The sequence below is a fragment of the Barbus barbus genome (genome assembly GCF_936440315.1).
Source record: "Barbus barbus genome assembly, chromosome: 21".
In the NCBI taxonomy this organism is placed as follows: domain Eukaryota; kingdom Metazoa; phylum Chordata; class Actinopteri; order Cypriniformes; family Cyprinidae; genus Barbus; species Barbus barbus.
The window spans coordinates 27,754,791-27,767,104 of NC_136749.1; the positions used below are offsets into that span (position 1 = coordinate 27,754,791).

General features: G+C 36.3%; 1 protein-coding gene across 2 annotated transcripts in view; it reads right to left on the minus strand.

Moving 5' to 3' along the window:
• Positions 1 to 12,314, minus strand: part of LOC306887933 (raftlin-like) — an 84,953-nt gene that overhangs the window by 62,579 nt on the left and 10,060 nt on the right. For both annotated transcript variants that reach the window (XM_079445983.1, XM_079445984.1), the window contains exon 2: positions 10,807 to 10,978. In XM_079445983.1, the coding sequence (XP_079302109.1) occupies positions 10,807 to 10,951 (145 nt within the window). In that variant the 5' untranslated portion in view covers positions 10,952 to 10,978. The remainder of the gene's footprint in view (positions 1 to 10,806; positions 10,979 to 12,314) is intronic.

The window sequence follows — 12,314 nt, forward strand, 5'->3', positions numbered from 1 at the left end:
ATTCAAAATACAGTAAAATTCTGAAATATTATTACAATGTAAAATAACTGTTTTCTATTTGAATATATTTTAAAATGTAATTTATTCCTGTGATCAAAGCTGAATTTTCAGCATCATTACTCCAGTCTTCAGTGTCATACGATCCTTCAGAAATCCTTCTAATATGCTGATTTGCTGCTCAAGAAATATTTTGCATTATTATCAATGTTGAAAACAGTTGTGCAGCTTTATATTTTTGTGGAAACGATACATTTTTGGATAAATAAGAACGGCATTTATTTGTAATATTAACATTATAATATAAATATATTTGTATAATTTCATAATTGTTTTATTTCTAATAAATAAAGGAAAACAAAAAGTCTTTCTGACCTCAAACTTTTCACAGTAATGTATATATTGTAACACCAGGGCATTATGGGATGATATTAGGTACTATGGCATCATCATGTTTTTTGTAGTGATGTTTTGCTATTCTGCTAGGCTTTTATAATAGAAATCCTTGTCCAACAATATCATATATTAGCATCTTTCTTAAATGCCAGTTTGGACACATGAGGCTCTGACAGAATCTGTGCACTTTTTCCAATTTTTTCCTAATTTTAGGGGAAAATCTGCAGGATATATTTAAACATTGTAAAAAATGCTCTGATATTATACACTGAAAGGGTATAATTGCATTGTTTCCCTGGGAAATTTGGACATTATTAGAAATGAATATTTGATATTTTTCTCTCAGTATGTAGTGCAGACTCTGAGTCCCCTGGTGCAGTTTCACAAAACACAAGAAACTGATCTTCGAAATGGTGCTGCTTGCTGTTCTGTGAATCTTACCTTTGTGTTTGTATAGTTGAGTGAGGAACGACGACACCGAGATCCCTCATAAACAGCCTTAGAAACTTCAGCATTCCTCTGGGATCTTTACTTTAAACAATCCATAATGTGCATACATACAAACCCTCTGTAATTGCTACCAGAATGCAATGGGGCTGAATGCAACTGCACACACGGCACTGTGTTGCAATTAAACATCTGCATGTCCTCCCCACGTCACTGCATGACACGATTATTTCAGTATTTACAGAATGAGAGAGTTAAAAGGGTACAACCTCAAAATAGCTGACAACATACAGGAAGTTATTTTTTTCCATGAATTGTCATTCTTAAGAAAGCTGTTTCAATTCAATGACAAAACTGGCCTTTGCATTGTATAATGAAGCCTTTGTGAAAGCATTTAGTTGTTTAAAACCACTTTTTAGAGCTTTCCTCTAATCAATGAGACTGAATAGGCCAGCATCGACCCATTATTGAGCCGTCATTTCACTTGAGTCCTCCTGACAGTAATCACTAAGGCCATTTTTGAAATATATTCATCGTTTTTGGGACTAATATAAGCACTACATTTTTTAAACAACATAAAATGAGGCTAAATTTGTTTGCAACCTTTAACATGTTGGATATATTCGGTATAGCTACAGTATAGACGTGAAAATGAGACACTGTAGATCTGATGCCTCCTAACAAAGAAATTAACCTGTATAATTTGTTATTCCCAAATGCCAATCATCTCATGGAAGATGTGTGAAAGGAACGGAACAACAGGTGGTGGATTGTCATGGAAACAGCTCCATGATTCCAGCATGGAGGCCGATTCCATGGAAACACAAGTCCAAAAATTCACTCAAGTTGGGTGTGGAAATATGAGAAATTAGTGTGTTTGAGAAATGGCATGAAAAGTCAGTCTGCAAAGACAACCTGACAATCTGACAAAGATCTTCATCACTGATGCGAAAGAAAATTGGTGGATGATGGTCGAGCTGAATTCAGCTACACAAATATTCAGCTCTGATTAGAGTCCAATCAAAGAATGAATGAAGATTTATGAATTCTATAAAAGGGTTCAGTGTTAAATAAGATGTCCTAGAGATGATGAAAAGAAACTAATTTATATGTCATTTAAAAATGTTATTTAAAATGCATGTGTCAAGTTCTTAGAAATTATATAGCTTCATACATTTTTTTTTTTTTTCAAATAGTTGTACCAATAACCAATGTGTGCGTGTGTGTGTGTGTGTGTGTATTTTGAGTAGCAAATCAGAGTATTAGAATGATTTCTGAAGGATCATGTGACACTGAAGACTGGAGTAATGATGCTAAAAATTCAGATTTGAAATCACAGGAAAAATTTAATTTTAAAATATATTCAAATAGAAAACAGTTATATGTATAACATTTTGTATAATATATATATATATATATATATTTATAATTTGTTGAGATCTGCACAACTAGTTGGTACACACTCAGTAAACAGCAACAGCAGTCAAACACTGAGCTCATCAATTCCAAGAAGAAGCTTTTATTTGCAATGTCATTTCTCTTTTTCATTTCATTTGACATAAGTTAAAATCGAAACTTTCAGATGATGCATATCTTCTTCTTCAGTTCATATCAGTGTGCTTTTCAGTTTTCACATATAAGCCTTCTTATCAACACATTTCAGCTCATGGTGGTACACAGTGCTAGAAAAGACAAATAAAGAAAAAAGGAATTGAAACTCAAAAAGAAGGCTTCGTTTTTGTGTTCTCTTATTTTATTCCAGAATCCAAAGAGACACCTGCAAGATCAGGGTCAGATGAAGCCACAAAACAAAATTGAATCGAGTAGCCGCAGATGCTGGCTGAGATCCACAGGAAGTGGTACAAATGAACTTTTTTTTCCATGACCTTTGAATAATGTGACCGGACACAGCAGGTAGTTGTTTCTTGCAAGAATGTGTTAACTTCATTTCGAAGGTATATATATAAAGCTGAATAAATAAATAGAATAGAGAGAGAGAGGAAGAGAGCACGAAACTATATACGTACAGCATATATGATTCATGCACTATATTTTAAGTCATTACAAGTTTTCTGAAGTTTATATATGTTTGTGCGTGTCTGTATATAGCGTATGGACTGCTTTTAAGGTGTTGTTTGTTGTTTCGTTTTAAGGGTTTGTCGGCTGTGGTCACCATATATTTTTAATGGACTAGAGCAACTCTGCAAAATCCCCTTTTGTGTTTCACAGAAATGATTGACTTGAGGGTGACTAAACGATGACATTAGCCTTTAGTTACGTCAAAGCCATGAATATGATTTGCACATTAGCGGGAGGGAAATGAATCAAGAGAGAATTTGATTGTATAAAAATGTGTAGTGCAGGAAGAGTTAGTTTTTTTTCATAAGGGAAATACTGTAAATGTTAAATGTGCACATCAAAGATTTTTGTACACAAGCCTCAAAGCTGACAGACATGGACTAAAAGACAAAAAAGTCAAATTTTGATTAATTTTTTTGCCTCACTTTCAAAATATGATCACAGAAATCAAGCTCCTTTGTTAAATCTTTGTTGTTTACTCCACTGCTGGAAACTTGATGATTGCATTTGAACGGAATCAATACTGCCGGGTCTGAAGCGACTGCGATGCTGATGTGAGATGATTGGCTTGTGAAAGTTCAATGTGCTTCTTTAGCGAAGAAGCCCGAACAGATGCTGTGATGTAAAGCAGATGCTCGGGACCGAGGGCAAACATCCGCACGCTAACACCGTGAAGCAAAGCAGCTTTATCAAGCCACCGGCAGGCAGATCAATGCAGAGGCCACCTATTCTCCCTCATAGTGACAAAGTGGAGATGTGCACCAATAAATGGGCTTTACTTTGACATTATACTGAGGCAAAAACCATTTAGACGACAGCGGCCTGACAGGAAAGATGTTGAGCAGTGTAAGATGAATTTCTTCCCCTACAAGCAGCTATAATCTGAAACAAACTGCAGTGAGCAGAGCCTTGACACTTTCTGTCGAAACAGAGGAAGGAACTTTGCAGAGATCTGCACTTCCTGTTGACGAGAATGCTGCCGGCATGCGCTCGCTTCTGACAACACGTGAAAAACACAACTGATTTTACACATGTAACAGAACCACAACAGTATACCTTGGTGACTGTTAGTTTCTTTAATGTATTAGAAGCAGAAATCCCATGAGGACTTGTTTTGAAAATAATCAGATAATAAAATATTACCTAAAATTAAATTCATTAGAATGAAAAATAATGGTGATTTTGGTCTGTCCCCTGTCCCCATCTTAATTTCATCAAACATACAAGGTCTCAATTTTGACATGAGCTTGATATTCAAATAATTAATTAAAAGAATAGTTCACCCCAAAATTTCAATTTTTCTGAAAATGTACTCATCCTCGGGCCATCCGAGATGTAGATGAGTTTGTTTCTTCATCAGAACAGATTTGGAGAAATTTAACATTACATTAAAATGCTATCTGGTTTGAGAAATATGCACAGAGCAAATGCCATTTAAAAGGAAAAATAGACCTAAACAAATATGTGGGTGGACTTTTTATGTGAGAGGACAACAGGGTATGCACTTTTTTACTAGAGGAAGCATTATTATGGATTATGGACTGGTAAGTGATGCTTTAAAAGTTTTAAAGTTAAAACGTTTCTTACAAACATGCAGCTTTTGGCTTCACAAGATGTTATCTGATGGACTGGAGTGGTGTGGATTATTGTGATGTTTTTATCAGCTGTTTGGACTCTCATTCTGACGGCACCCATTCACTGCAGAGCATCCGTTGGTGAATAAATGATGAAATGCTACTTTTCTCCAAATTTGTTCTGATGAACAAACAAACGCATCTGAATTTTGTATGGCCTGAGGGTGAGTACACTTTCAGTGTTTTTTAAACTCTATTTTTTAATTATTATTTAATTATTAACTTATTGTTCAAACACATGTCCCATATTTTGCATGCTACCTCCCATTGCAAAAAATCACATACTTTTTCATTTGCTATTTGTTGAGAACAAAAAACTTCATTTTGTTAAGTATCAGATCTTATTTTGTTATTTGTGGAAAGTGCTATTTATGTCTGGTTACATTGTACTGATGTTAAATGATATAGATTCACATATCAGAACAGTACGTTTAATGCACTCTTCTTTAGATGTTCTCCAAGGCAGACAGGATATCAGGTCAGGTGCTCTTAACACACCAAGAAAAAAGTCACAAATAGTCTCGAAACCTGATCAAAGCATTATGGCTCAGCTGTTGACATTACATGTGTGTATTTATAGTGCAAGAATACAGCTGCCAGAATCATTTACATGAGAATGTCATTGTTCTGGTTCTGGATGTTGATTGGTTAATATACCATCTCAGCTGTGCTCATTTTCAGACACACTGTGGTACGTCAATTCAATTTTTTTATAATAAAAATAGTTACAAAAGAAGCTAAAACATATTTTTACCATTCATAGGTTTGGAGTGAGTATGATTAAAAATAAATAAATAAAAATACTTTTTTAAATAATTCAATTGAATAATTACTTAGAAAGAATGTATTTATTTGTTCAAATGACTGAAAAATTAACCTTGAAAACAAATGTATCACAACTGTTTTCGACATTGATAATAATCAGAAATGCAAATCAGCATATTAGAATGATTTCTGTAGGATTATGTGACACTGAAGACTGGAGTAACGATGCTGAAAATTCAGCTCTGCATCACAGGAATAAATTACATTTTAATATCTATATTCAAATAGAAAACCGTTATTTTAAATTGTTTTACTATTTCACACTATTCACTTTTTTCCCCTGTATTTTTGATCAAATAAATGCAGCCTTGGTGAGCAGAAGTCACTTTTAACTTTCCCTGAATGCATCACCTGTGTTTAACTTCAGTCCAGCAAATTCCTCTTCCTGTCGCTCCAGTTCAACTTCCTGTGGGATGTGGCCAATTCAGATTCCGATTCTGATTCAGATTGGTGCCCGATGAAGACCTGATGGTCGAAACGTTGCAATAAAGACATTTTTTATGGAGCAGTCAATTCAGTGCGGACATTACGTTTGTTCTTTTGTTATAATTCGATTTTTTTTGTCCTGCACCTGAGTCCTATTTTGGGTTTGTGGGATGTGCCAACTTTTTTTCACTTGCCGATTCAGATTCCACTACAGGAATTAAAAGGGAACCTGAATTTTGCGAATGTGAAACTAAAGTGTAGCATTTAAGCACAGTCCTTTGGATGAAAAGGTTTCTTATGCTTTGTTTCCATGTAAAAGTGAACGCTACTCCACTAGAAGGACTTTGCATTGTCAGTGTCTCTATCGACTTTAACCGAATAGCCCATTTGATCTTTATTGCAGGTCCATCTCGCTGAAAAGCTAAAGGAATCGATGCGTCCACATCAGAGAGAATATAATAGAGGTTCACCTGCCTTTGTGCTGAAACCCTTAACCTGACAACAGCAGAGAGCCTCCATTTCACAGGCTGAGGTTTGAACTATGGCTCTCTGGCAGGGTGCGGGGTCCGGGGCCCGAACTCATCAGCGCCGTGGCAGCAGTCCACGCGGCAAAGATGAAATGAAGAAAGGTAATGTGGGGAAGCAAATGGCTGTGAATTCTCCTCTGAATGTGACTCCCGCGGCGCCCCTCCGACTTAATTTTCACGCCGCTTGGCTGCAGAATAAAAGCAGCAGTCCCTGCATCCACCTGCTCTAATCCTCTACACAACTACAGCTCCTTTAACCCCGTGCCGACCGTCCTCGCCTTCCCTTTCAGCTGCTTTGCTTTGTATTATTGACTGACAGGTTGAATAAAGGTATTAGGTGTCATTGCATTTTAATAATCTGCCCCGCTCGCTGATTATATCAGGGTTGCGAGAGTGATTTGGAGGGCAGCGTGTGGCCGAGAAGCCGTCCGTAAGTGTGTTTTCTATTCCTCTTCCTCTTGACATTTTAAACATTTGAAATCACATTTGAGGGAAATAAAAAACGTGCAGGGCATCTTAAGCACCACGCTGGCGTGTTTCGTGTGATGGGTTTTTCGCCACACAACTTGTTACGAGGCTCATTCGCTTACCAGGCTGTTTCTTTGTACACCAGCAATGGGAACAATGGATTTAAACAAAACTGACGACAAACACAGAGTGTTAATTTGGTCTAATCGGTGTCTTATCCCAGAAAATACTGTTCTTGCTCAGAGATTTTTTTTTTTAATAGCTTTTGGGTGACTAAGATGTCCTTGTCTGAAGCAGGATGGAAATTCATAATGATTTCAGGTAAACATCAGACATGTCTCCTTAAACGCCATACGAAAAATTCAAACAGACACCAATGATACATAAAGCAGTGCTATTTTTTGTATTATTTAGATACTATTAAAGTTTTTATTCATATTTTTAATACATTTTTTAAATCCTTTCCATTTTTATTTTAATTATAGTTAAAGGTTTCGTAATTTAGTTTTGTTTTTAGTTGTGCATTTTTATTAGTTATTGTTTATGTCTATGTAGTATATTTTATTCATGTTGCATTGGCACTAGATAAAAATAAGTACAATATTTATAAAGTAATAAGGGGTTTTTTTTTTTACTTCAGTTACTATTTACTGTATTTCAAGTAACAAAATGTTTTAGTTATCCACGGCATTATTATAGTGCTATACAATAATTTTTTGGAGGAATTTGATCACAAATGTTTCATATTGAAATCTCTGTTTTGATTGCAGCTTCTTCAAATCTGATTTTGGAGATCTCGTTTGAACTGGAAGAGATGGATGTGATTTGAGTTAAATCTGAGAATTGGAAGACTTCTGCAAAAGTCTAGGTGACAAAATTGAGACACTGTGTGTGATTTTCCCTTTTTTGTGCGATTAGAGCAGTCAATTAAGTTAATAACGTAGCTTGCTTGGTGCCTTGTCTTCCACGCAGTCGCAACATCTGGCTCATGTCACAATATCACCACAACATCCTAAGATAGATTGATGGGTCAGATCTCTTAAAATAAGCACCACGCTGGCATATTCCATGTGATGGGTTTTTCGCCACAACTTATGAGGCCATTCACTTGCCTACCAGGGTGTTTCTTTGTACACCAGCATCTGGGAAAAAATGTATTTAGATGAAATCAACAACAAATGTAGTGTTCATTTGGCCTAATTGGTGTCTTATTCCAGAAAATAGTGTTATTGCTCAGAAGTTTATTTTTACTAGGACATTTCTGATGTGATCAAGAGGTCCGTGGTTCATCCCAAGGATCCAGAGACCAGCACTAGACTACTAAACCAGGTTAGAAATTCATAATGATTTCAACACCAGACATTTCTTCTTAAATGCCTTAGGAAAAATGAAAATAGACACCAATGAGACAATCATTGACACTGATAGTGTTATTTTAGTATCATTTAGATACTATTATAGTTTTTTTATATATACATGTATTCCATTTTCATATTATTGGAAAATTTTAGTAATTTATTTAGTGTTTTTGCAGGTTCTTTGAATCTGAAGATGAGTTTGGAGTTCTCGTCTGACGCTTGAGATTTGATTTAAGTCTGAGAAGTGGAAGACTTCTGCAAAAGTCTAAGTGACAAAGTTGTGTGTGATTTTCCAATTTCGTATAATTAGAGCAGTCAATTAAGTTAATAGAGTAGCTTGCTTGGTGCTCATCTTCTACGCAGTTGCAACATCTGGTACATGTCACAATATCACCACAACATCTTAAGATAGATTGATGGGTCAGATCTCTAAAATAGACGTGGCATTTGTGAAAGAAAGCAATGGTGCAGGTTGACCATGGACACATAAATTTGATTAAGGCGATTAACAAATGTGCAGTCTAATGTTTCCACCCGCGTGGCGTCAGGGAACATTAAGCCAGCCGAGGCAGTCTTGCATGAGGAACTTTATTGTCTTTGCCTTGTAGATGAGACATTTGCTACCATTCCTCCCTCTCCTTTAAAGTGCTTTGCAACTCCTCCTTTATGAATAGCAATATATTTGCAATAATAGAGTAGAGGCAGCGTGGAGAAATGAAGCGTAGTGGGGAAGTGTGAGATATGGGCCAATACTGCTAAACATAACAGAGTTCTCGTATGCGGTGCTCTCTGCAGTGCACATATTCACCCATCTTGCCAAACTCAAGGACATATAGAGCAATCGCATAGCTAGGCTGTTCTATTATAGTTATTACCATAAAAGCGCTGGAAAACTATAATTTCAGATGTCAGTCATCTGGAACGTTGATTTGGCCCTGGTAATTTACACTAACATGGTCACACACCAGGGTTTCAGAGGTGATCTCGACAATGTCTCAAACTGTGCTCAGGTTTGCAATCAAACGTCGAAAGATTTCAATTTAAACTCAAACACTTTTCATCAAATTCTACTGTAATATCCACAAAACAATGTTCTGTAGTCTTACTGTAGTCTAATGGTGTTGTTGTGTCTATTTTTCTTTTCTGGAGAAACATCTAAGACTTTGATACTCGCACGAAGGATAATTCAGATTCTGAATTTGAATTGAGTATTGTGGAAACAGGATGTATAATTGCAATTCACCTTTGTAAGGAATGTAAGGAAGTAAAATTGAAATGAATTTAAATGAAAAGAAAATCAGTTTTTCAGTCATTTTAACTAGAAAAGAAAGGTTTGTCAACACAAACTTTGAATGTTGGCTTGAAAGCCTTGCTTGAAAGTTTAGGGGAAAAGATAGATAGAAATTTTTTTAAAAACCATTGGAGTTTGAGGGTTTATAGCAAAGTAGATAATGGATGGATGGATGGATGGATGGATGGACGGACGGATGGTGGATGGATGGATGGATGGATGGAAGTTATAATGGGAGATGGATGGATGGATGGATGGATGGATGGATGGATGGATGGATGGATGGATGGATGGATGGATGGATGGATGGATGGATGGATGGATGGATGGATGGATGGATGGATGGATGGATAGATAGATAGATAGAACAGACACGTAGAACGATGGATGGGATAGATAGAAGAAAGTTAATTTGAGGGTTTATTTCAATCTACTAATGGATGGATGGATGGATGGATAGATAAAAAAATATCATGCCAGAATGATAGATACATGATGATGGATGGATGGGATAGATAGAAGAAAGTTTAAAAACCATTACAGTTTGAGGGTTTAAGAATTTGAGGGTTTAAGAATGATAGATAGTGGATGGATGGATTATTGTGGGTAAGATGCCAACGCAGTGGAGCAAATACGTCCCACCATCCCTGTTTGTTTAATGACAGATACAGTGAAACTAGGATTTTCTCAAGAGAAGGAAGGAGGAAAAACTGTATTTTTGTGGGTTTCCGCCCACCCAGAGAGAGAGATTGACCTTGGCATTCATCTGAATCCTCCTTACAGGATTATTCTGATCTGTGGGGTAAGATGTCAGCGAGACTTCTGGCTCACACTACATCTCGACACACTCCCTCCCAGCCCAAGCTGAGCTCCACTTGTGAGAAATAACAACACTGACAGCTATATTTAGCCAAGGCCCTCTGGATCTTCCCCCATTAGCCACCTCACAGCCCGCGGGCTCCAACATCTCCCCGGCAGCCGCCTCACAGATCACAGACACCTCTCCGCGCACCTGAGAGCCTCCTCATAGGAACACATCGACTGCCAGAGAGTCAGGTACAGTCTGTCGTGAGCGTGTGCTGCAGAATTACCAGGCAGCTGTGATTCACAGAGATAATTCTGGGAGGATTTGTGGTTTGTCATTTGCAAGTGTCATCACTTCGGGGATTTGCGGAGCAGCAAAGAATCAAGGAACGTTGTTGGAGAATCTCCGTGTGCCACGGTTTGATTTCTCCTTTCAAAAGTTCCTCGCAGATTATCCTTACCTCAACATTTCTAACTCTGCTGATCGTCTCTTTTAAAAGTCACTCGATATCAGAGTGAATTCACCAGAGATAGAAGAACGACTGACAGCTTACCGTCTTTCCCCACCAGGAAGTCCACGTGGTGGTACGTGTAGGCCACCCCGATCTTGGTCTCCACCTGCGGTCTCTTGAGGGTGGAGTAAATCTTTCCTGGACTGTTGTCTTCCATCTGACGGTACTTCCTCAACCCGCAGCCCATTTCTGCCGAACGAGTGCGCACTTAAGCCTGGGATGAAAGAGACACGGTCAGAAAGACAAAGAGGTTCACACAATGTCTTCAGCATTCACAACAACACCACTGTAGATGCAGACACATCAGAGCTGACCTGCAATTCAATACACTCTTAAAAATAAAGGTTCCAAAAGGGGATTTTCAGCGATACCACAAAAAAACATTTTGGGGTCCATAAAGAGCCTTTCAGTGAACTCTTCTTAAAATAACCAATTTTTTTTTTTTTTTAGTGTGAAGAACATTTTAATAATCTCAAGAATCTTTTTGCACTTTAAAGAACCTTTTGTGCATTGGAAAAGTTCCATGGATGTTCTTTATGGAACCATAGATGGCAATGAAGAACCTTAATTTTTAGGAGTGATGGATAGCCTACATTTTGTATTTGTATTATATATATCCAATAACTAGCTATTTACTGTATGCATCATGTAAAATAGGCACCATAGTGCTTTGGGCATCCTGAGTTCGAATCCTGGCTTGTAGACCTTTCCCGATAAATAATTTATTATTTAATTTATAAATATATATCATTTTTAAATTATTTATAAAAAATGTAATAATTATATTAAATTATGACATTATTATTACTCTGGTCATTATTGTCAAAACTCAATATTCATGTAATAATAATTTTAATATAAATGAAAAATTGTAATACATTCATGATGCTAAAAATAATAACATTTAAATAAAAAAATTAAAAATAATAAATTAGATTATTAAAAAAATTAGTTATTTGTATATTATTATTATTACCACTAATAATAATATAATTCTATTATTATATTCTATATTAAGTTTTATTTTATTGTATTTTATTTTAAGTTTTTATTTTTTTAATTTCCAAGATGATTGGACACCACTTATTAAAACATGCAGATGTTCGAACTACTGTTATTATTAATTGCATAATGCATTCTGTTTCACATGTTATTATTCAAACAATAGTAGGCCATAAACAGTATATACTGCAGAGTATTCAGTTAGCAGTAAGCTAGTATTCACTTCCAAATATAGTCCATAGTTTGTACTTGTTATTGCTTGTCAGTGGCAGGTGGTGCTAAAGGGGAGAGACATTCTCATTCTGTTCTCATTCTATTTTATAATGACATTCACTTTTTATTCAACAACAATTTGCATATGCTGTAGTCATCAATACTTTTAGTCACTGTACACAGTATGCAAGGTGCCCGCTTTGTGTTTAATACGCTTAGGGCTTCATCTGTCTGTCAGGCACATTTTTTTATACTGCATATATCTCCTAAAGGTTTAGATGTCAGCTCAGCAGTACACTAGCATGTAGATGTCCTTAAACCTAATAGACAAGGTC